The sequence below is a fragment of the Python bivittatus genome, unplaced genomic scaffold (genome assembly GCF_059951505.1).
Source record: "Python bivittatus isolate LINGU-HERP-01145 unplaced genomic scaffold, Pbiv_v1 ctg000350_np1212, whole genome shotgun sequence".
NCBI classification, from domain to species: domain Eukaryota; kingdom Metazoa; phylum Chordata; class Lepidosauria; order Squamata; family Pythonidae; genus Python; species Python bivittatus.
This window is the reverse complement of record NW_028277074.1, coordinates 34,723,375-34,750,438: the sequence shown is the minus strand read 5'-3', so window position 1 is coordinate 34,750,438 and position 27,064 is coordinate 34,723,375. Positions and strand designations below refer to the sequence as shown.

The following is a 27,064-nucleotide window of genomic DNA, read 5'->3' as shown; positions in this document are numbered from 1 at the left end:
TTTCCACTCAGCAATTTACATGTTATACTGTACACTTTCAAAATGATTTTATGCTTTTGTTATATCAAGTATATGGCCATATTTGCATCTACAAGTATATCATAATAAAAGTGTTCTGAAATCTTTAAGTTGTAATTAAAAGAAATGGATTTCGTGATAAAACTGCTGCAGTACACTAAAATCCCCTATGCTAATGTTCAGGGAAACCTCTGAAGCATAATATGATTTACAGAGATCACATGGATCCAACCCTGTTACACAGTTGTGTATAAACAGACAGTATTTCCATGTATGCAGATGGAAGGGTAAGCAGTTGTTTCACAAGTTTGCATACAGATAATTATCTGCATGTTATGTTCCTTGATTTGGCTACATGAAGTAAAATGCCATAATAATGATAAACCATCCTCTGAAAAGGGAACATCTAGAGCATAAACCACTCTTTATCTTTCCCTGGTATTTGGTTGGGGAAAATGGAATCGGTGACTGCAAACTCACTGAATTGTTCCAGCCATGAGACCAGAATACCCAGATAAGTGGGTCTTTCCTAAATTAGATGCCAATTGGAGAGAAAATATTAATGATTAACCCATTGCAGGCAAAATGAATTGTCTCCCAGCTAAGTGAGAGCTCTCACCAGATAGTGATGAAGAGACTTGTTTCATCATTTTGAAAGGAGACAGTGAAAAGATTTACATCATGCCACTCAGTTCCTCTCTAATTCTATTTTTTTCCCCAAGATCAGTGTTTGTTGCTTTTGTGAATTGTCAAAGGCAAATATTTCAACTGCAGATTTAGGATTAGAGTTATTCAAACCACCAGAAGAACCAGAAAAGGGGACACTGGTGTATAGAAAATGTAATCAACTGGAACAGAAAGCTGACTCAGCATTGCACTGTGAACACTTTCTAGCTTGCTATGAGTATTTCAGAATTGATTAAATTGGCTACATAAATCTAAAAAGCAGCTGCAAACTCATTCATATTTTGACTCTTTCTGCATGCAAATTAAATTACACAATCTTCTGTTTTGGCTTAGCAGACAGCATTCCTTCCACTCAGTAGAAGGAAAAAATTTCCTTCCTGAACTGGCCACAGTGTTATGTGGTCTTTCCAAAGCTGCTGCTTTTCATTCCTTTTGAAGATAGAACAGAACCTGTCTCTGGGTTGAGCATTTTGGAATTTGACAAAGGATAACATTTGGATAGAGATAGCAAAATAATTTAATTGCTGTGGACTTTAGTATGAATATAAAGTTACTAAAAGGGAAACCATATAGTATGAAAATAAAGTTATTAAAAGGGAAAGTAAAGATTACAACAGCCTTTCTAACTGTCAGGGGTTATTTTTAAACTGTACCCAATTAGATTGACCCAGACTCAAAAGGTCCACAAAAGCACTGGACCCTGGGCAGGTGGATTTTTTTTTTATCTCCCTATAAGGGTGGAGGAGATGTTTTATTTAAAAAAAAAAAAGCCAAGATACAAAAGTGAAACATGAAACTTAAAAGTCTATATGTGTTTTCTATTGCCTCTATTCTATAGTCCATCCTATTGCTATTACAGTGGTACCTCGGGTCACGAACACTTCTGTTCACGACCAATTCGGGTCACGAACAGCACCGTTCGCAAAATTTTGCTTATTCTGTAATAATAATAGAACAGTTTTACAATATAGTATAGAGAAAATAATGTAATAATAATAGTAATTGAATAGTAAGAGTATAGTAATTGTAACTGTTATAGTAATAGTAATTAGTGTAGTAATATAGAAATACAGTGGTACCTCGGGTCACGAACTTAATTCGTTCCGCGACTCTGGTCACGACCCGAATTGGTCGCGACCCGAATCAAATTTTGAAGCAGGCTCCATATACTGAAGGTCAAAGCAATGATGTTAGAAGGTTGGATTATTGTACTGGACTAGTGGACATTTAAAAAGAGAATTTTGCTAATCCTTAGATCAGCATGATTCTCTCAGTGTAATCAAGAGTACAGTATGAAGAATATGATTCAAGGAGATTCTGACTTACCCCTAAAGATCTATAGTAAAAACACTGTTCTGGGTTCCAGCCAAAGAATTGATCTGGATTATTTCATATGGTTGGATCATTTTCTCTTACTGTTGTGCTAGTAGCAAATATCACTCATCAGAAAGTTAATGAAAATATAGTGATTTAAAGATTTTATTTTTTCAAATATAAAAAGGTATTTGGTACAATAGATTTATTTTCTAAATAAGGATTTCTTTTTATCTTTTTTGCCTAGGAAAGTACTAGCATTTCTTTTAACAAGATACTTGACAAGTATCTTAACTTTCTATGAGTTACATTTTTAGATCTGTAGTTAAATTGACTTTAAGGTGCTGCTGTTGTTTTTGTTTTTAATCCTAAAACTTTTATTTGACAGTTTTTGATTCCCTGGGAGAATCAGTTGGACCCTTCTTGATGTGTCAGATTTAAAGAAGATGGTATGATGTTAGCTAATTGTACAAGTCACAGCTGTATTGAATTAGTAATTTCATGCTAGTTTGCAAAACTGTTTTCTATCACTGCAAAAATTACATCCGTCGGATGTTAGTGCATTTCAGATTAAATCATGGCTTCTGTATCCATGAAGATTGTTCCAATTAACAGAAGTTGGGCAGCTCTGCAGAGAAAGGAAGCAAGTTTTGGCCTATAGAGACATTTTCCTTATTCAGCATCAATGAACTATTATCCTGAAATTATTTAGCAATCCTGTATCTCTAGATGTAACTGAGTTTGCAACATTTGCATATTGCAAAAGTATGCAGTTGTCTGTAATAACAATAATAGCAAATTGTTGCTATTGTGTTATCTATGTAAGATTATTTTGTAAAATTAGTTTGATACTGTATCTCACAATATATTCTGGATGTAAAGGCATATTTGTAAAGGCAGCTATTCTGCCGGGAGGAGAAATAAGCTTAGTGAGATGTGAGGTGCTTTCACTAAGGAACATACATACATACCGCTCTTCGTATGCTGGCAAATCTGTTTAGACTTATGGCAGTGGAACATTAAAACACTGACAAAAGCTTCTTTCAGTTATTTGCATTTCTTTGCTCAAACTGAGTAAGTAGCATTAACCTTCCCGGTTAATGGTGGAACTGTTCTTGTGATGAGGAACATTAAAACATTGACAAAAGCTCCTTCTTTGGGAGCGACCCTTATACAGTCCATTGGGAAATGCTTGTGAGTAGTCTTGTGCTACTGGGAAATTCCGAAGCTACACAAGCTCATTTTTGTCATTTTTAAAGCTGGGAAAAATAAACTGATTTCAGTTTTAATTCGATAGCTTGAGGAATTGCAATAAAGCAGCTCTGTAGTGTACCTAACAAGCGGGAAAATAGCAGATAGTCACAAGTAAGGATATGGTAGATTTTAGCAGCATCCTATCAAAGGAAAGGAGAAGATCCCTCAATGAACCGAATAAAGTTTTTTTTTTTTTCCAGAGCAAGGCAGCTTCAGCTGCTTCAATTGGGCAGCAGTGGCAGACGACTTATTCAGTTGCTCCAAGGCTGCCTTTGGCTATACCCAGTATCTTGAGCCAGTTAATTGATGACTTGAAAAGGTTGGTTGCTTCACCCAGTGGCTTTTCCCAGCCCGTTGCTGGTAAAAGGTCCTTGACTAGGTTTGAAGCAGAGTGCCACTATCTTGAAAACACTGGTTTGGGGGTTGACTATATTTGAGTAGGCAAGAAGATGGGGCATCTTCCTTTCAGACATCAGATTAAGTCACGAATCAGTAGAAGAAAAGATATGCAGAGGGAGAAGTTGATGTGCTCTGCAGTCTGTTGAGCTGGCTTTCTGCCCACATGGCCCCACTGAGAATGATGTGAGGTTGCCTTCTGCTACATGGTCCCACTGAGCAACCTCTGCAATTCTAATCCAAAATTCTACAATAACAGACGCTCTCCTGTGTAACAATTGATAACTGCTACCTGTGCTGTTCAGCTGGAGCACTGTGAAATGAAAAATTGCCCATTGAGATTTAGTTATTGATGCTAGCAGGTCATTATGTGAAACTATTGTGTATTATACTATCAAATTTCAGTCAGTGTGATGATCTGAATACAAGTGTTTATTGAGTTTCTACAACTGACTCTCCTTTATGCTCATTCATATGCCTATAAAATAGGAACACAGTTCAACGACAAACGTAGTTATAGTAAGGTTAGTCGACTGAAAGATGTGGCCAATTTTGTAGTATCCACTGGCAAACTATACTGTCTTGTTTCTGTATCATGTTGAACTGTGGAGAAGGCTGGACTTGAAGTTGAGTGTGAAAAAACTCAGCCATGAATTACAGCCATGCTCGCTCACTGTGTTAACCCACAATCTGTTAAATGAATGAACAGCAAGCTGAATATATACAGTACTTTGCTTCATGCAAAAAGTAGAACTAAGCAGAGAATGCCAACTTACTATCTCTGAATCCAGATAGTTCCTAACTTATATCTCCCAAACAAGTGATGATCATAAGGGAAGTAACTAATTGGTCTTAATTTGATTTTAAATAGGCTTGTGCTTCTCTCTCACTTCCCCCCAAGCATTTTTGGAGTGGCTATAATTATAATTTGACTGCATCTTTACTTGTAAGATAAAATTCTTAATTATTTTCTGATTAAAGAGACATAGGATTGCAATTTCCTTCACCTTTCAAACTTATCATTGTACACATTGTAGGAGGAGAGCTGTTTTAGTCTCTGGTAGTCAAAATTCAAAAGGAGTTTGGTAGTTACAGCTCATTTCATCAGATGCATTGGAGTGGCAGATGCAATAGAATAGCTCGTGAAAGCTAATGCATTTTAATAAATTTTCTAGTCTGAAAAGGTACTTCTTAGTTTTGGCTTTCAAACTCTGAATTGTTTCAAATAAAGTTCAGGTTTAAAAATAAACTTTTAATACAAACATACCTTAACTGCAGCCCTTTCAAGAAAGATTATTTAACAGACCATCTCTTTAAAAAATGCTGCTTTAAGAACAATCTTTCTGCACTATTAAAAGCATACTGTCTGGAAATAATTCAACAGATTTGACAGCAGCCCTCAATGGACGGCAAAGGAAACTGGCTTTTATTTTTTTAAGGCAGACACCATTTTGAATTTCCCCCAGACAACAGAACAAGGCTTTCTGGGAACCTTGCAATAGCAATTGCTCTAAAAAGACTTCCAAATGCACATTTTATTGTGGAAATTGCTCTAATTCATTCAAACAATTGTATAGGGAATCTTTATTGTTTTATTAAAAGAATTCATATGGCCTCCCAACTCAAACATTGTGACTCCAAGTGATGTACAAGCAAAACAAGTTAAACAATTTCAATTAAAACCCAAGACATTAATAGGTGACCAGAAACTCACATCTAGATGGGAACTCCAATCATCCTGGGCCCAAGACCCAAGGAAAAACCCATTTTTTTTTACTGCCGTTTGGAAGGCCAGCTGAGGGTGATCATTCCAGAGGGCAGACATCCCAATAGAACAGGCAAACTTCCTAGGGCCCATCTGATGGCATGCCTGCTCTACTGGAGTGTCTGGGATGGGTAGATATAAGTGAGGCAGTCCCACAAATTTTCTTTTGTAAGCTTCAAATTCTCCCTGTAAAAAAAACCCTGTTATCTTCCACCTGCAAATATCGGTGAAACAGAACACCCCTTTTCAAAACAGGTGAAATAGTTAAGAAATGCTCCTTGTCAATTTAGTATAATATTAATTATAGATAGTAACACACATAGAGAAAAATACACATGAACAGCAAAGGCCATCTGTGCAGCTAAAACTTGAATAAAACTCTTTTTTTCCACAAAGCAAAAATTGAATTCTGTCTTGGAAAAGAGACCATGGCACGTTGGTGTTATAATCTATCAACATGTTCTCCAAATGCACCATGTATAGCAGATGACTTCTATATTGAATGCAGAAATGAGCTGCATGCTACAATGCTAATTCTTTGTGAAATAAGAGATAAAATGTAAGCCCTTTACTGATATAGCTGCTAATTTTGCAAGGAAATAAATATTACATAACAAATTATGCATTTTAAGGAAGACCTCTGAATAGTGTACCATATAAGGTAATTTGAATAGCAGGGAGGCAAACGTCTCATTTCAGTTAATAAGATATTAGCACAGGATGTCTATGGAGGTACTGCTTTGGGGAAATAATTGTCCAAAGGAAATGTTTGAAAACGGTAAAACTTGTAATGCATATTTTCACTCATGAGACAGAAATGTCAGCCAGTAAATGTATTTATCTATATGTATGAGTGCCCTTTCTCAGTTCACAGGAATGTCAGCTTTGAACCACCTTTTTTAAAATGGATTCTGAATGTCTACAGCTAAATAAGACAAGAAAGAAAAGAGTCGGTAGCCATGGAGGGGAAATGAATGTGGCACAATTAAGATTAAGCCTTTGCTCCACTCTATTCTTGATGGGAATCGAATGCAAATACCCCCCCCCCCCCCAAATGTCCAGTTTGATGCTTAGATTATTTTCCTTCCTGATCAGCTAAAGACAACTTTGAAATGAACAAAAATGTATTTTGATTTTTTTTTTTTTGGTTCTGTAGTCCCGTGAAAGCAGACAATGCTTGTTTCTGACTTGAAATCTTACAGCCCAACTTTGCATTTTGGAAGAGAAACTTTCTCTGCCTCTACATAGACCTCAGCACAAACTCAAAAGCTAAATTGCAGTAGTTTGAGATATTATATTTTGTCCAACTAATTTAGATGCCTCCAAGAAAAGAAACCGTTGCAAAAATAGTTACATTTAAAACCCTACAGCAAAACTAGAATAACACTAAAAACTTTTTAAAAAAGGGGTTTTGCATTTTGATAGTCTTTAGCCTTTTCCCTAGCCCAACTGAACAAAAGCAAATGCTACTTCATTCCCTGCAAGGCTAAGGCATGCCAAAATTAAATTAGTTGAAATACCCTTTAAAAGGGAATTTTCCTTATCCCCTGTAGTACAAATGACCGATTCAGCTTTTCCTGTTGAGCTGGAATAGACTCTGGAAACTGGCAGACAAATTCAAAGTTGTGCTGGAAAGGGGAAAGGAAAATTAAAAAGGTCTTTTGCTGACTCTTAATCCTTCTGCTTGGTTGAATATCAAGATATACAGCTCTGAATCTCCAAAAAGGGAAAGAGACGAATAGCTCAGAATTTCAGAGAGATAATTGGCCAGTACTTGGGCTGTTTTTTATCACAATTCCTATCAAAATTGAGTTGCATGGTGGTCTCCATTGCTTGGATTTTCTTGGCACCTGGACCGTAGAGCCTTCTCATTTCAGCCATTCTTCTCTCGCCAGGCTTCTCGGCTGGGGGCTGCGCCGATCGGCCTGTAGACAAGTGAAGGTCATGGTCAGCTTCCACATACATATCTTCATGTTCCGCCTCCAGCTGTTTCTGTTTCCCTATGTAAAACAGAACATACTCCGTGAGGTTTTGTTTTAATTATGAGAATCCCAAATGATGCCACGTTGCATAACCTGTGTATCTGTGTCTAAAGGTGTGCATACCTTTAAAGCAAATATCGTTGTTTCTTTGTTTTTTAAACCCTTCACCAGTCCACTATAAGCTGAAGCATACTGTTATACAAAGGAGAACATCGCATCTATCTTACAACAATTCCATTGATCACCAGCTCTTTTCTGCCCATAATTAAAAACCCTAATGTCATGAATCATTTGGATTTAAAAGATTATCTTCTACTGCAGGGTTCCCTCAACCTTGGCGACTTTAAAATGGGTGGACTTCAACTCCCAGAATTCTGGGAGTTGAAGTCCACCCATCTTAAAGTTGCCAAGGTTGAGGAACCCTGTTCTACTGTACCATCCTGCCCATTCCCTAATATGTACTGGAGAGACCCCTTTTTGAAGTGCCTATGGTGGTCAATGCACAGTAGTTATATAAAGTAGGGGTAGGCATCAAAGGCTTCTTTTGTGACCACCTCTCCAGTTTTTACACTGATACACCAGTGTGGCACACTGGTTAGTGTCATCCTAGGAGTAGAAAATCATTCCTTAATTACGTATAAATGGGGCGGGGGGGGGGAGAGAGAGAGGAAGAGAGATAAAAGAGTCTTTATTACAGTGACAGACCAGAGTTCAAAATAAAACATGTTGAAATTAAAAAAGAATAAACCAAAACAAAGCAGGATAAGAATGTTGCAATTGGTGGTGGATTCATTGGTGGGTAGCCAGACTGTCTAATTTTACAGGCAGTGTAACATATACTTAGTATGTTTAGATATAGCCCCCACTTTGCCACTGAGTGACTTGGGACCAATATCAGAAGATTCTTGTGGGGATAACATTGACTGAATCTGGTGAATGAGGTGAGGTACAAATAACTAGGGGAGGGTGTAATATATTCACTGTCTAGCGCTAATTCATGGCTGAATGAATACACATGCAATGATGCAATAATTATGGTGACTTTTATCTGGTTTTGTTTCAAATATCATCACCTGCCCCTGGGCACTATAAATGCAATAAGTGGTTAAGCTGTAACAGTCCCAATACATTATAACCAAGAAACAGTTTCAAAAATATTGAGGGGATGAAGAACTTAACAAAAGGAAATTTAAAAATACATTTTGTTGCAATGCTACAAAACATTGTGAAGAAATTAATAAAGCAAATTTTAAATTGAAAAAGAGAAATAATATAGAGACATGCAATTTTTAATGCTCCATTTAGATGAAACCAACAGATCTAAACTGTTTTCTAGCTGTGGCAGTAAAATGATACAAACAGGACAACATTCTTGCAGCCTCAGAGCTGTGCGGTTCTGGGGCTGCTTGCAGCCCCCAAGGCAGGGTGCAGGATGGCAGAGATGGGGGAGAGATAGGCAGGTGGAGGAGTTGAAGTGTCTCTGTGGCCATAAGTGCAGGCGGGCTGCCAAGTACCTGAACTTTGATCATGTGACCTTGGAGTGCTGCAACAGCCATAACTTTGTGCACAGGTTGTAAGTTCCTTTGTTCAGCACCGTCGTAACTTTGAACGGTTGCTGAACAAATGTTCATAAGTCAAGGACTACTTGTAATGTGGACTTTAAAAATCATTTTATTAGATGTGCCATACTGAGAACATGGAATAGATATAAACTCAGGTTGTGTCCAAAAACACCTTTATGGATCTCAGCTCAGGAAGCATATTATAGAAGAGAACTGGTAGACAAAGATAAATGGTTGACATACCGGGACTTATTGGAAAACTATCAAGGGGAATTTAAAATCAAATCAAGAGAACAATTAATAGTATAAGGATATAGTTGTCAATGGTTGTCCCATTTACAGTTATCTGAAAGATTTAAAATGGATAAAAAGACTTATGGTATGGAGCAAAGTAAGACAGAACTTGAACTATAACTGTGTACTGATGAACATGTAAATTGCTAAAACGTACAAACTTTTGTTGAAATTTGAAACAGAGGAAGAACAGGTTAAAAAAAATATGATAAAGTGGGCTAAGTATTTTGGTTATAACATACAGATGGATCAATGGGAAAATATGTGGTTAAAAGGGTTGAAATTTACATTGTGTTATGTTCTCAGAATTTTTATACAATTATGTATTGTTGCTCCATGACACCAGAAAAATTATATAGAATGTATAAAGGTGTTTCACATGTGTGTTGGAAATATGAACAAGGAGGGACATTTTACCTTGCTTGGCGGACATGTAAAAAAAGCTAATTTTTTTTTATACAAATACATATTTTAAAGATCAATATTCAACTGAAGCCAGAACTTTTACTTTTAGGATTAATGGATAAATAGTTAGAAAAAAGCCACAGAAGACGATTACTGTGGCAAGGTTACTATATGCACAGAGATGGAAAGATTTGATACTACCCACTATAGTTGGTGAAGTTGATAGATTTTGCTGAAAGGGATAAATTGATCCCTAAATCTTTGATTAGAGAGAAGACATTATCTACATTTATTGGTGATTGGAAGCGTCTTATGGACTTTTTCCATAAAAATGAAAAAAATGAACTTGTGATTTATGGTTTTGATTATTAGATAGGATATATTATAGAATATATTTGTATTCAATTGTACAAATATATAGAATATATTTGTATTCATAACTGCTGTGAAGAATATTGAAAGCTACTTCTTTATATCTTTTTCTTTCTTTTCTCTCAACTTTTTTCTTTTCTTGCACTTTTCTTTTTCTTTGATTTCTTCCTTTTTTTCTTTTTTCCCTTACTTTATATTAGTTTGTATTAGTTTTTATCTTCTTGTTTAAAAGTTTTAGTAAAAATTATAGACAAACAGGACAACATAAATTTTGCTAAATCTCTGATAATGTAGACAGTTGACATTTTTCAAAGGAAATTTTTTTTGCCATGCTGCCCAAATTAGGCTAGCCTTGTGATACAGCTGCTGATATGGTTTATAGCCATCTGCTAAATTTACCCAGTGCTGACACTTGTGTAGACAAGATTGGGATTCAGGCAGATGTGTTGGGAGTGTTACTGTTTGAAAAACTTCACTTTTTGATTAATACAGTCAAATATTTAGACTTACACCTTCACAGAAATAGGTTTGGACTAAATTTATTTGCCAGTTTTGAAAAGTGAGTAATTTGTTTATACAACTCAGTCTACAAACCCACTTTGAATGCTAATTTTAAAGGGCTGGTATTTAGAAGGTAATACTACTGAATATATAATATTGATGATGATGACAAATAATAATAATGAAATTCATGTTTTGTAAAAAATTACTTTAAACATATTATGGATGTTTCTGGCATAATTTTTTAAAAAATTAAAAGCTCTTGTCTTAAATCCTTATGTATATATCCCTTACAAAAGACCAGTGTTTTACTAATTTGTGGAATTTTGCCAAAAGTGCATCTTAACAAGAAATGGCCACATGTGCTATCCTCCTTAAAGAACAGCTGTGCAAGCCTAAAGTCATACTGGATATAGTGTTCTTACTTATCATTTCCAGCAGTAAAAAGGAAGATTATTATCTTCAAGGAGAACATTCTTTTAATTTTTTACCCTGCTGATCATCCTGGAAATTCTCTTAGAAGTTAACAATTGTTTAAAGTTGGAATAAAAACAAATGTTTTTCTTTAAAGGAGCAGCATAGCTTTCAAAATATGCTATTGATAGCTAAGTGAATGCACAATTCAACACTAAAGCCTCTAAAAGTTCTGTGAACATGAAAAAGTCTTCAACTGTTCCTAAAAGAAACACACAGAAGCTCTAGCGAGCCTTCTCAGGAGAAGTTACAAAGTTAGAAGCTACACTAAGAAAGTCCTGTGCTTTAACATGCATCTTCAACATATTTTAACACCCGAGCCACATGGAGTGGGAAAAGTGATTCCAGGTTTCAGAATTAAGTACTTCAAACCATGAATGCTACCAGCCTATCTCTACTTTCCATCTCATTCCAGGAAGGCTGTTGTGGATTTAAATTGTTGCTAGAAAATGACTGTGGTCTGAGTGTGAACAACCAAATGAAATGGAATCCAGACTAGTCAGTAGTACAATTGCCCAGCAGCACTGACCTCGAATTAGGGTGTCATCTAGATGAGATGTTCTTGAAAATGAAGGTTAAGAATTTGGGAGTTCTTGAATCTGCTTGTTTAGATCTTGGCTATGGTCAGGCCTGCTTTTGGGCAGCGGAGCAAGGCAAGGTCACTGTACCTGTTCCTGGAGAATCCAGTTATGGCAATAATAATACATGCCTTCTTTAGCACATGCAGCATCTTATAATGTCCTTTACAGAGGGCTGCCTTTGGACACCTTGGTAAAATTAAATTTCTGGAGCAACCTAGCTGCATACAGGAAATTCAATCTTGTTTCAACAGCTGCATGGCTTCCTAGTTGTTTCCACTTCCAATTTAAATGGCTGCTGATAATTAAGGCCCTGAATGGTTTAGGTTCAGGCCATACCATCTTCTCCCACTCAGATCTACTGATTAGTAACATCTTGAAAGAAATTGTTGGAACAGCCCCAGAAATACACTTAGGTTGGGACTAGGGAGGGAACGTTTTGGAGAACCAGATCTGGGCTTTGCACCTCCCTTCCAAGGAAGGCCATTTCACTTCCTCACGAATAGCAGTTCAGAAAACTATTTTGTATGCAGTTTCAACTTTACTTTTTAACCTGCCTGTTGTGTTATTTTCATGTATATTCTTCATTAATGTTATGGCAGGACTTTTTAAAATGTTAAATCTGATTGTTTGAATGCTATGATTATTGATATTTATTAGTTGATTACAGGTAAGAATGTCTGGTTTAAGAATGACCCATAGTTAAGAATGGAGCCTATTGTATCAAAATTTGAGTTAAATACACAATGGTTCAAGCTAATTATACAATAATACTGTTCCAACTTACATACAAATTTGACTTAAGGACAGACCTTGGGAATGGAACTTGTTCTTAAACTTAACCTGTAGTTAATCTTAGGGTGTGCCTTAGGTCCCCATCTGCCTAACCATCTAAAGTGAAAACAGCTGCAAAATAACTTGCCAAGAGAACAGACCCACCTCACATTTAAATAATGTATTGGGGCTGCATGTATTTGTCCTCCCCAACTCCCGGCCATGATGTTTTGGAGTCTAACTCCCAAAAATGAAGTGCAACCTCAGTCCAGAAAGACTTGTGTAGTTACAGTATTAAGACTTATCTAAATGTATATTACTGGGCAATCTCCAATTATATCTATTCCAATTCCCCTAGATTTACTTCAGGGGATTGGTGTAATCTTCAGAGAAGATTTTGCAGACATTCAGAACCCTACAGGAGGAAAGGGTGGGTGATGGGCCAGAAAGTTCTGTTATGTTAGCAGAAGTCCTTTTGTCAACACAGATGAAGTCCATTTCAGCTTGCATTCAGAGTCTTGTCATATATGCACCAGAACATCTGCAATATATTGTATAGCTGAAAAAAAGATATTCTCCTCAGCTCACAAAACAAATTATACTACATTCATGGAAAATAGATACTTAAAAAGTGCAAGCAAGTATTTCAGTTTTAGGATTTATTCCTCTTCTAGTTTGCAGTGTTTATCATTAGCCTCATCTTCAATTAGCACTGCTTTTCCCGGAAGAATACAAACAAGCAGATTACTGTTCCTTGAGACAGTGCTAGAAAGGGAAAAAATCCTTTGGATTCTCTTCTTCAACTGCATACAATATCCAAGGAGAAAACAAGTCTTAATATCCCTATTTTTTTAACCTTCAAAACAGTTTTTGACTCCTGGCAACTGCCTGGACAAATCCCTGCAGTTTTCTTGGCAAGGTTTTTTGGAAGTGGTTTGCCATTGCCTTCTTCCTATGGCTGAAACAGAGTGACTGGCTCAAGGTCACCCAGCTGGCATCATGCCTAAGGCAGGACTAGAATCACAGTCTCCCAGTTTCTGGCCTGGTGCCTTAACCACTACACCAAACTGGCTCCCATCCCTCAATATGATGTTCATAAATTTTTTTGGATGGTTAAACATTCCTTTATGCCAAGCCAAATTCACAGTCTAGCCAACTAAGGAGTAAAGATGTATAGTTTATGCAATCCAGCAAAGTCCTGAATTCTTAACAACCTCTGGCAATCATGGCTTTTATATTACTTGTTAATTCTGTATTAACTAATTAATTATTAGTACAGTATCTGTATACTGTATCTTTCTACTTTCTACTATAATATTTAGGTACTTTTGCACATATAAAAATTCTGCAAATTAGAATGGGAATCTGTGGTTTTCGCTCTCCTCTTTCTAGCAAAAACAAAGGGTAAGGGTTCCAATTGGGAAAAGAAGAGTTAAACCTTTTTCTTTCCTGAAGGAAAACTACTATGTATAAAATCTGTAAACATAAACATTTGTTCTGAGTTATGTTGTTGTTGTTTTAAGTTGTACGTTGTTGTTCTAATTTGTACGTTGGCTAAAAAAAGTTCAAATATTATTAAATTCCCACTGGCAATAATTATACAAGAAGCTTGCAGGAAATAATTTATGCAAAATAAATAATAGAAAATGTGATATGCTATTTTTATAATCAATAGATATAACAAAAGTAATATAGCCATGTCAGTGCATGAGAACAATCTTCCTTATCCCTGAAAATTTCAAACCTAAGGCTTTCTTGCTTATGGTAGAGAGTTCACATAATAGGAATTAGAGCAAAGGCAACTTTAAAGTATGTAATGCTCTTGAAAGATGTATCTACAAACATGCTAGAGGAAAGGTACATCTTTTGAGTATATCCATCTTTTCTAATTACAATTATCAAACAATTCTGACACACAACTTTGGGTTCTGCGTCAGTTGCGCCCATTCCCAGACTGGAAGACCCTGCTCATGGTCACTCATGTCCTTGTGACCTCCAGACTGTACTACTGCAACACCTTCTATATGGGGCTGCCCTTGAAGAGCATGCAGAAGCTTCAGCTGGTGTAGAATGCAGTGGTGTCAACAGCTAATGTCACTGATTATTTGGTGCACGTGACACCACTGCTGTGCGAGCTGCATTGGCTTCCAGTGTGCTCCCAGGTGCAATTCAAGGTGCTGGTAGCTACCTTCAAAGCCCTTCATGGCTTGGGACTGGGTTACTTACAGGACTGTCACTCCCCAATTATACCTATCTGTCCTACCCAAACTGGCAGGAGGGGCATGCTCCAGGTCCCATTGGCTATGGGGTGTCAGCTGGTTGGGCCCAGAAAGAGGGCCTTTTCTGCCATGGTGCCTGCCCTTTGGAACATCATTCCATCTGAGATCAGGCTAGCCCTGACCCTGCTGGCCTTTTGTAAGGCCTTGAAAACTTGGCTTTGTGTCCAGGCCCCGGGGTATGCGACAGAGCCTGTCTCTTGGCTTTGCTGGGGGCTGTTTTTAGGATGCTCAGCTGCTGTTTTTTTATTTTTATATTAAGTATTTTTATATTTTATCTATTTTATTGCAAGCTGCCTAGAGTCACATATGTGAGACGTGATTTATTTATAAATCAAATAAATAAATATTTTTTTCCAGAAAGCATTATATGCACTGTTATTTGTGGTATGGTTTCATTTCAGAGACAAAATGAGGCCTTCTTTATTCTTCTGATGCCTTTTCCATAGTTGATAAGGCTTTATTATTACAATTATTGTTTATATATACAGTGACCATACATCTTTTATTATAAAGGACAGTCATTTATTTCAGCAAACTCTCCTTGAGATTTATTTTTAGTCCTTTATTTTGGTCATTTAACTTTCACCATATAAATGATACCACTTAATACACAGTTTCATTCATATGAAAAATATGAACATTGAATTGTCTTTCTAAAATAAATTTGCATATACCATTTGATTTTAGATATTTTTATTAGAATATGTGTTTCTATAAAGTTTTTCTTGGTTTTGCTCTTGAATTTTCCTTTGTAAAGCAAAGTTAGAAACATAAACATTTTTTTTCCCTTATGAACCTCTTTCAGATTTGTCCCTTTTTCAGGTTTGTCCTTTATTGTTTCCAAGAAAATATAGTCACTGAATTCATATACAATGATTATGATGTTGAACTTATTTTTATATCTGTTTCATCAAAACACAGTCCAAGGGAAATCTCAGTTCAGTGTATAATCATGATCTAGTTTCATCTGTTCTTAAATGTAAAAAGGCAAGATGTAACATTGGAATAATAAATATCAATTACTTATATGAAGTGACTACAGTTACTAACAAATCAACATGTACTATTTTGATTTTAAAAAATTCTCAACCCAGCTCAGTGCCAAGGATTTTTAGGATGTTAAGGAACACATTTTGGGTGTTTTTTTAGCCAATCCCTTTCTAGTATTCAAATATAGAACCTATAAACAGCTATACATGTATTTATGAGTGATATTTGGAAGATGGTGCTCCAAAATGTGGATGTGACTAGGACAAAAACCAAGATTAAAATTATATGTAATTACAATGTGGGAAACTTTTAGAGAGGGTGTCTTGGGGCCACATTCAAATTTAGGCAGACTGCCCATTCTACAATGTTGTTATAGATCTAAAGGCTATATCTATTAAAAATGTTTTTCAGTGATGTTGATGGCAATGTTAATAGTACCAATTAATGAATGTAGTAAAAAGTTTGGGCTCTTTTAAAAAAATGATTTTATGTCCTTGAATGCTGAAAAAATGGAAATTTGTTAATGAGAACTAAAATACTTATTGGCTTTGATCTAAGATAATCTTTCTATAGGTAGAAGGTCTTCTGTAGAAAGCCTCTAGTAATGGAAAAGACAAGGAAATTGACAAAAAGGTTTTGCATTTCTGTTGGCTGATCTGTAAAAATAGTTACGCCTTTCCAATGTCAAAAGGTCATGGGAAGGATTGATGAATTAATCGTTAAGAAACTCAAGGATTCTTAAATTTAAAAAATAAAGTTAACACAATGCATATTTGATCTTTCTTGTCTGTTCTGTTTACTGCTACTCTATCATTTAGTCACCTTCATTTCTAGTTTAGAAGGAAAAGTTCTAATTTCTCTGTGCATTTTCCTTGTTTATTTGTTCTCTTAAAAAAAAAAGATATTTCCAAACACTTTGTTTCTTTTGATAGAAGGTATTATAACTTATTTTAGTTTCCTTTACATGCAACCAGAATTATCAAGGATTTACCCCAAATTAGAAGGCACAGATTGCATTCACAGAGGTCTAAAGTACTGTATTATCCCAAATCACTTGATGTTGGGTTTCTGTCCCAGGAAGGACACAATAAGCCACTGACCTCATTATGACATGTAGAGACAAGACCACTGACCTCATTATGACATTATGAGAAGTACATTCTACCATTCTGCAATATTTGATTCACAGTAATATCTCAACACTAAAGCAGAATAAAGCATTGACTGTTACAAGAAATGATCACATTTTCAGTTCTAAGATTCCATATAGATCAGCTGATTTTGCATCCTCAAGATTGCAACCTATTTTTACTGACAACACTGACAAGTCAGTAATGCATCACATTTAACAGTTGCTTACTGGATTTTCATTCATACAGTTTGGATAATCATTAGGATAATGCATCAATATATTAAATTAGACGATTAAAATAAGAAACCGTTAACATGCATTTTCTAATTTGGTCAAAAACCATATTTTGCTGCATTTTCAATTACAGTGTTAATGACTAGTCTGTTACCATTTTAATTAAGTTTATAAAAAAGTTACTGACTTCTCTAGAAGGTTTTCTGAAAGCAAATGCAACAGATGGATTACCGTATAAAATTGGATACTGTGTGGCATTTTAAAAGAATCTTTTCAATGTTTCAGCATACATAAGCTGAATAATATTTCCTACCAACATTCCATTTGTGGCACTAGGATGAACAAAGGAGAACAGCATAAGTGTAACATATTGCCTCTGTAACCCCAGAAATGAAAGTTTCTAAGAGTTAAACAACTATTTGATTATCAAGTTAGCTTAAAAAAAGAGCAAGTATGCTATTGCCAGGAATAGATCCTCCAGCTGTCTAGCAGCTGTCTGAGTAACTATTGGTATCCACACAAAAGGATAATATAAGTTTCACTGATAGGCATAAAGCTTGTCTCTAGAAGTTTTTTTTTTTTAAAAAAATTAAAATTGTTTCCATGCTTCTTGGCAACAAGCCTGTCAGTTTTGCAAGGGGCCCCTTGAGAGGGTATAATTAAAGTAGACTTCATGCAGTGAAATTTACTTCCTATCCCTTTCTTCTAGTTGCCCTTCATATTTTTTTAAATTACAAATTATCTGAATCTAAAAAACTGTATACATTTCATATTTTTTTACATTGAAAATATCAACCCATTAATTAAAGCTTCCAGATTATATCAACTGCACCTACACTCTCACTAGTTTTACAAGACTGGAGTCTGTTAGTAATCTACCCAGCCAAAGATCATGAAGCAAGGGGATCTGATCCCCAAAGACGTCTTTTGACTGGATACTGGCTCTGTCTCCTGCTGTCTCTGTTATTCTTTTTGACTAATGTGATGACCAAACAGAGGAAACTGAGCTACCTATCGACAAAACTCAGGTTTGCCTTGTCACTATTTAGCCATTCGGTGGCTACAGACGCAGCAACCTAATTCTACCTGATACTCCTGCAATTTGTGGTTAATAATGCTTTACAAATTTATGATGTGTTGTAACAATGCTTGCTAAAATTGATCGTTACATAATTATCTGTAAGATTTACACACATAAAACTTTTTTTAAGTGTATACATATATATACTTCTGACAACTACACTCTGGTGTAGGTTGGCCCCAAAGCAGACAGTGAGTTTCCATGCCTGAAAGCAGACCAGACCCTGGGTCTCCTATATCCTGGTTTACGACCCCCGTGCCCTACGTTCCTCTTCTCCTCATTCCACCTTTCTACACACAGCCAAAGAATTCAAGTTTTGTTTTTGCTTTTCCACACATGAGATAACTCGTTTGGCTTGTTGTTTGGGCCCAAAAACGTGGCTTATATAATTAGTTTGAAAATAGCTTATTTGACTCTAACTTTAGTGTATGCTCACCGGTTCATTTATCAAATTTATATCCTGCCCTCTTTACAGTTTGTGTACTTGATGACACAAAAAGCTAAAGCAAAAGCAGAAACCTTTTCATTCTTCCCTGTGGCTACATGGAAAGTTGTTGAAAAAGGATGAGGTGGAGGTATATGCAGATGCTCTTAAAAAAAGGAGTGCACCTGATGCCAAGTGTGGGGAGATATAACGTCCACAGGGCTTTGACCACGATCAAGCCAATTACACTTTCAGTTGAGGATTTTCTGAAGCCTATCTGCACAATTCTGTAACTCAGAAGAATATCAACTGAAACATAACCGAAGCATCCTTCTATTTATTTATAAATAATAAAGGGAACTGGCCAGACCTGCTACGGTTTCCTTGGGAAAAATAAAAGAGGAGAGTTCCCACCGCATAGCCCAGCAGTTTCAACCTACACATTGCAATCATGTAGCCACATTTACAACCGCAACATGAGACAGCCAGCTGTGTAGCTATTCAGCTGGGGCAAGAAGAGGAAATTACTCTACGTGATATTGTATATCACTACGGGGACAGTCTCACTTATTGATGTGCTTTCATGTGGCTGGCTGAATCACTGGGCCAGTCTTACTCCATCACAAAACATTTCCAAAGAATCATTATCATTTGTTCATTTTCTTTATCAAAGGGTGAACTGCAGTATAGACAGGGAATTGTCATTTGGTAAGTTGACAAAATAAATTATTTATTAGGGGAAACTCTGAATATTTCAAGCTTACTTTTGTCTTTGGGAAACCAGTTTAAAGACCCATCACTGCCTTGTAGTTTCACTTATTTTCTACAGACTTCTCGTGCTTTTATATGACTGTAATAGATTCAGAGTTTTAGCATATTAGGAGATAGGATGTATATTTTTAACATCACTTATTTTTATTAATTTTGATGTTTAATGTTTGTTTTATTTTATTTATTCTGCAAGCCTCCTGGGAGGGTTTTGTATGCTGAAAGGGAAGCTCTATATTAATACTTCAACAAGGATTCTGGAAATACAAGTCATATATTCCATTTAATTTATTTACTAAATTCATTTGGTACAGTAACTGATCGCCAACTGGGTATGATAGAGCATTGGCAGGGAACAAATATTCTGCCCTTTACCCCTACAAAAAAACTCAAGTTATCTTTGCTAGGCAAATCTGCATGTGAAATTCCATAAAATCGCAGAATTTGATCCATTGACTGAACTCTTCCCCAAATCTAGAACTTTCCACAAAATTTCACTGAATCTAAAACGATGGGAAAAATTGTCCTCTGAAATGCTTACATGAAATTAAGGCTATGTGGAGGAAAATTAATACTAGCTGAGGCAATATTTTTATTGGCTTATCAGTGTCAGATACAGATAAATCTTGATTTAACATATCAGTTGTGGGGAGAAGATGTCTTATTCCTGATTATCTGTTCAATCAGAGAATGCATCATTCATAGCAACATCATTACACAAATTACATCTTTTACACCATGTCATTTGCATAATGATTTCCTTATGCAAATTATAGCATATGTGTCATTTGATGCTATTTGCATAATTATGTCATTACACAAATGATGTAAAATTACATAAATACAACAGGAATTTTGTCTGTTCCATCTGCATTCTGTTGCATCATGGTTTATTAAATCAAGGTTTCAAATGTTGGTACACTAGCTGTCATAAGATCAAAGAAAAGCAGAATCTAAATGGCCTGTAAGTACTTAATGCCTCTTGTTCTACAATGAGTCACCCTCTGGGGGAGATGGGCGGCATATAAATTAAATAAATAAATAAATAAATAAATAAATAAATAAATAAATAAATAAATAAATAAATCCCTCCGTCTTATACTATAAAAGAACATTTTGTCTATGGAATCAGACACACACAACTTGTATGTAATCCTTTTCACAACTGCATATGGAAGGTAAATTTGATCTCAAATTTGCAAGACACTGATGTATCCTTAACTCTAAGCATATAGGGCAAGAACCTAAGCAGTATATGATGGCCTTTATTTGATTCTGCTTCCTGGATGCTGATACATTCCAGTACCACCAGAATGCAAAATAAATAACTCATTTTTCCCCTTCTCACAACTCCCTTCTTATTCTGGACCAGCTTTAGAACTAGGTTTAGAACTAACAAAAAGGAAGATCTCATACTGTAATAAACGTTGGTACATTTAACAGCTATGGAGACCTGTGATTCCCTAGATGATGCTGAATTGCAACTACAATCTCTGTGTAACAAATATAATGGTCAGGCTAATAAGAATTGGAGTACAGTAGTATTTGAAAGGTCCTAAAGATATTGGGTTTGGGACTTGCCATTGTGAACATATTGTAACATAAACTAAAGCCTTGGGTGAAGATAAATTAAGTAATTAAGGAAGTACAATGACAGAATATATACATAAAGTACAGGATGACATTAAATATCCCCAGTTTTCCCCCATATTTTTCAAAATATTTTTGTATGAAGTAAAATGTAAATCTTCTAATCTTAGATGAGATACCAGCAATGAAATACTGATGTATCTTTTTCTGTAAAAATTAACTGACAACAAAACAAGGGGATTGAAAGAAAGTTAAATGTTCCTGAGAAGCAGCACAGGAAACAGAAGTAGCAGAGAAAGGGAATGACTTAGGAAAAGATGCTCTTGGCATTAATATCTTCTTTGGTCAACAGATGTTCTTACAAGCTCCCCTGGAGAAAGAATACTAAAAAGAAGAAATATTTATAAAAGCCTATTGGTGCAGCTGCAGCCATGAGTAGATTACATCCATTAGAAGGCCCAATTCATAAGACTGCTTAGGATGGGAAAGTCCTAAATTATGAAGAAAGCCATCCTCTACTGTCCACAAGGAGCCTTCAGTAGGTAGCTCCTTCATACCTTCTTCACAGAATTTGTCTCTGGAATTTTGCCAGACAACTTTAATTGTCAATGACTTTCTAGTCACAGAAGTTTTTTACATGTCAGTTCCACAAAATACAACCAACAACATTTGCTTGTATGTCTCATATTAAAATGTTGGCATTTCATAGCTTTTGTCCTCCCAAATAGATAAATTCAATTTCCATTAAAAAAAAAAAAACTTAATTAGGGATTTCTTTTTGCTTTTATTTCTTTACCATATGGAATTACTGTTAAATGGAGCAAGGTATATTTTCTTGCGAATGTAGTAACGTGCACACTCACTATCTTTTTCATCATCCTCCCACGTAGACACAAAGCTATAAGAAGAAATGATATTACAGAAGCCAGAGACACAAGATTTAGAAGACAAAAGAATGAATATCACTATGGGCCAAAGAAAGACAAAGAAAGTGATTCTCTCAATCTCCATAAACATCATTCTTCCATACACCTGCTCAACCTTACTCTTCTTTTCTTTTCTCCATCTAAAGGTACTTGAGCATACAAATGTCAAATCAGTTACTTTAACTGAAAAAAATGTGCCCAAGTTACAAAATCACAGCAATTGTAAAGAATAGATGGAATTAACTAGTTACCAGCTCAAAAACTGAAGTAAAAAAGATTTGGAAAAAATGAAACATGTGCCATGCTGACACTGCTAGGCATAATAATTCCACATTATAAATATCTCAGGCTCTGGCATGCAATATGTGGCTCATATGATAATCACAATACCCTCCTTCTCTAGCCAAAAGCCTTTTCCAAAAGTCTAAGGCAGGACTAGGTGGGTTCATGACTGGGAGGGAAAAAAATCAGACACAGTCCTACTATCTATATATAATATACACAATTATATTATAATTATATTATAATTATAATTATATATATATAATATATAATTATATATAATTAGAATATAATTCTGTATTAACCTAGTTGATATACTGATTATAGCTTGAGTGGATTTAAGTTTTAAAAGTCAAAGAGAAATAAAACTGAAGAGGAAAAGTCATTATGCTATTTACACAATGGTTTATTCTTTGGGGACCATAATTTCTGCACCATTCAAGAACAAATAAGCACCATTCCTCATGAACTGGTAGATGAATAAAATTTAGATAGAGAAATTCTGCAACAAAGCATGGATGTGTGAAATGTAGATTTCACCTTTAATCCAGCAATTAAATAATTTTCAGCATGCCTTTTTTCAGAATGTTATATTCTTTTTTAAGAACAATGTCTTGGATTACCTAAAAAGATTAGTCTGCTCTCTCAAGTTCCTGAACAGTTTCACAACTGAATGCTGAATACATTTGAAAGGTGCAATAATCCAGAAGAATGACTTCATGCTCTTAATAAATAGCCTCTGGGAGGTCATTCAAACACATCCACAAAATATCTCCTACAGGTTAGAGTTACAAGCTCCCCAGGAAACACAGGAGAGATACAGAAAGAGTTGCCAATCTTTAACAAAACAAATCATTAACCTATTAAATAATTTTAAAGGCTAGTATACATATATTACTAGAAAAATACCTTGCTGAACTGATGAACACTGCAGGAAAGAAATGGAAAGGAGTATGTTGTTGCCTTTAAAAAAAAAAAAGTAGAGAAAGCATGCAAAACATGACTTCTGGGATTCTTCCCAACCCTTCCATCAGTAATGACCATAGGAGACATCTGTTTCTTCTTTTGTGTAATGAAGCAATGTGTTGTATCCAGGTCTAATCAGAGCAGGTACATACGTGTTGCATCTGTGTGTAAACTTTGCTTTCCGCACATGCCGCATCTGTGTGTATGTATGCATTGAGAAACCCAGGACAGTCTGTATATCCTTATTATGGGCTACAGGACCAAGAGCGGGGGGGGGGGGGTGAGTCTCAGAGCAGATGATTTGGCAGCATTCTAAGCAGTCCAATTGACTCCCCTGCAGGCATGCATTTGGGGGATTTTTTTCCTCTTTACTGTCTCATTTTCAAGCTTGAATTTTCATTTGCTGGCTTCTCCTGTGGCTTTTCAATGCATACGTACACATGCATATAGTATATACACAAACACACACAGATGCAGGACCACATTTGGTTTTGTTCTGCTTTACTTTCAGAGACTTATCCTTATCTAGGCAGAGTCCTGAACTCCTGATGTTACTTCTTTACAATATTTTGCTGGCTTGGAGAGAATAAGAACCAAACCATTGTGCTCTCTTTAGCTGAGGGTCATAACTGCCTATTATACAATGAGGCCACTAATTTGGCATATTATAAATGTGGAGCTATGCACTGTTCACACAGCTAGTTTGGGGCCATTTGGGAACCTGGCACATGATATGAATTACAAGGAGAGGACACTTAAGAGGAATGGAAATAAAAGATGGGGAGGGGAGGGTGGGTCTACAGGCAGGAGCAGGGGAGGTGATCTCATCCTTATTGAAATGTTAAAACAGAGTTTCAAGAACTGCCAGTTTTTGAGAAATTTTCTTAACTTTCAAAGTGAGTTGTATCAGTCCATGTTGCCACGAATAAAGTGCAAGTGCAGAAAAACCTAAAGACTGTCAAATCTGAAGCGAATCCTGGGATGAGGGGAGAAAGCAGGAGGGAAGGAAGGTACCAAGTCATAATTCAAATCAACATAGTGAAAATGGATCAGTCCGTGCTGCATGTTACAGCACACACTACTTCACCACAGACAAAGACTTTGCAGGGGCACTTCTAATTCTTGACTGGGCAGGACCACTGAGGGTCTGAAGTCTAGCATAAAAATGATTTAGATGGTGGTTGGTCTTTCACCCTTATTTCAGGTGTTATTTTGAAATGTAATGGCTTCATACTGGACTGAATACTAAATAGAGTCCTAGAATGGAAAGATTGGAAGGAACTTCTGGAGAACCTCTAGTACAATCTCGCGCCTAACTGCAGGAATGTACTACTACAGTATCTCTGACAAATGGCCATCCAGCCTCCAGCCAAGAAGAGTCTGCCATCTCCTAAGAAGATGATGAATAGATCTTGCTGTTATAATTTTGTTCTCAATGTCCAAATAATTCTACAATTAGGTCTGCAATTAAATCTATAATTAAATCTATAATCTAAGTTTTTGGAAGAACACTGAACAGGACTGCCACATCTTCTATTTGACAGTCCTCCTTTCTCTGAAGAGATTTATCATGCCTCCCCACGGTTTCCAGGCTAAACATATCCAGTGCCTCCAACTGTTCTGATACATTTATCCTTCCAGGACTCCTTATCATCTTGGTTGATTTCCTCTAGACATATTCCAACTTATCCATATCTTTCCTAAAATGTGGCACTGGATGCAATATTCCAGAGGCAATTTGGCCAATGTAGAATGGAAAGAAACGATCCTTCTGTTGATGCAGTGTAGGATTACATTTACTTTTTTCCACAGCTGTCAGTGGGCTTAAAGAGTTCTGAAAGTCTCTCCGCTATTTCTTTGACAGAGCCTGGACAGTTGTTTTCATCAGACATTGATGCCTGTGACAGCTGCTCTTCATCTGGAGTCCAGAACCATTATCATCAACCATGGAGGGTCTGGAATCTATTCCAAAGCTCAATAAAAAAGGAGAAATTCTGGACAAGCCTGGTCCTTTACACACACTGACTAGATAGAGAACGGGGTACAAATGTTGGCCTGTCCCTTTTTTCCTTTGACCTCCATGTATTCAGCTGAAGAGAAGCTTTATTTGTATTTGAATACAAGTACCGTTCTTCATGTGAACTGGGACTCTGTTTTATAGTGCACTGAGAATTATATTCACATAATGGAGGACACTCACTTTCAGATTTTCCAGGAAAAGTTGGCGAGAATAAGAAGTAGGGCTGTTTGTGTGGCCTCTTCCTCTATCCATCTTTAAGCTCTCACGTATCTGGTCAAATGACAATATTCCACCAAGTAGAGAGGAGATATTGACTACACATCCACAACCTTTTGTCTCCCTATTTCACAAGAAGCTCAGACCTTTTAAATGACAGATATCTATCATTATGATATGCTATCAACCAATAAATGTCTCTGAATTCTGGATTTAAAAGAGCAAGCAGGCAAGAGAAGTTGGCTTGCTCCCCAGGGAATTTTTAGAAATTAGGGTTGAGGATTTGATAAGGAAGCCAAAAGGACGCACATGTAGACAGAAGCATCATCATACAGTCATAGGAGTAAGGAGTCTATATATGTATAAGACCTGGCAACTCCCCAGCCCACTTTCCCCCAGCGTAATCACTAAATTAAAAAAGCCAGCCAGATTCACACAACTATAGACTTTAACGCAGAACTTATTAAAGGCAAATAATCTGCTGACATTTAAAGAAATGATGTGCAGCTTCTTCACCATTTCCACTCGAAGGGTTTTCTGCAGAGGATAAATGATATCAAGTAATGCGATAATAGCATTTAGCTTAATCAAATTCTATCCTGAAATTTGTTCAGCTTAAAACAGTCATCTGCAAAATCAATAGCTCTGTGAAATTATGTCTTCTGCATTGCCAGATTCCAGGGGTTGCCAGGTGGTGATAATTTTCCCAAATTATAACAAAGTTAGAAAGATAGATGCTCCCTCCCAATCTGTTTTTATTTTTATTAGGTACTATAGCAGTTGAGTTTCTTGGTGAGTGAGAAGTTGTGCTATTCTAGAAAACAGGCACTATATTTTGTGAGTGCCTCAGTATAAAACTCACAAGGGAGAAATAATTTCATTTAGTCTGTGAATTGAGCCAATCAAAGAGAAAGCTATAAAAGCTCTTTCAAATCCAAGTCATTCTAAATAAAAGGATTACATAGGGAAGAAGATGCTTTTAATTTGTCTAAACCCTTTTCTCCTCAAACTAAAAGTTCTATTACGGGGGGAGGGAGAGAGAGAGAGAGAGAGAGAGAGAGAGAAACTTCCTGTACTTCTTTACAAGTGCTTGAAGGATAAAGATGCATTGAAATCTGCACTGTTGGATTAAATCAAGGAAAGAGAAAGTAAATGGCTGATCTGTATAATACGTTAGTCATGACTTTCCTCCAGGCTTCAGCAATACAACTAGGGATTTCCTCTGGACCCCTTCAGTAATCTGCTGTTTAAAATGTAAAAATATCAGGGGATATTAATTTTAAACAGTAGCATTCTGAGTGCACAAATTTCAAAATGTAAGGATCAGTCACAGAACAGGGTGCTTTTGAAAGTTTCAACATGTTGTTTTGAAGGACAAACTGTAAAATTGCCTTGCAGACTATTTCTCTGGCGGCAGCAGCCAAATTCACAAAATGCAGAACATACTTTTAGCAGTAGGTTTACAAATCCCGTATCAATAGTGCTATAAATATTTGGTTATATATTCTCAGATTCTAACTAGGCTTGGAATTCCCCTGTCACTTTGAAGAGCTAACAAGGATTTCCACTGGTAACACAACCCATATGAGATTCATTTTCCAGAAAAGGCCCCTCGCCAGTTCTTCTTATGATATATGCTCAAGAGAAGCGATCAGGAGAAAAGCTAGCTTGGTTAAATGCCATTTTACCAAATCATTTGGGACCCAAATCATTAACAGACTTTAGTAGCTGACAATCAGAGATTTCATAACTATATGTAAATGGCGTTTTGCTATGCCTT

General features: G+C 36.2%; 1 protein-coding gene across 1 annotated transcript in view; it reads right to left on the bottom strand.

Annotated features, from left to right (window-relative positions):
* Positions 1-5,072: 5,072 nt before the first annotated feature.
* Positions 5,073-27,064, bottom strand: part of GEMIN8 (gem nuclear organelle associated protein 8) — a 37,984-nt gene continuing 15,992 nt past the window's right edge. The window contains exon 6 of the mRNA XM_007425118.3: positions 5,073-7,434. Coding sequence (XP_007425180.2) covers positions 7,178-7,434 — 257 coding nt within the window. The 3' untranslated portion in view covers positions 5,073-7,177. The remainder of the gene's footprint in view (positions 7,435-27,064) is intronic.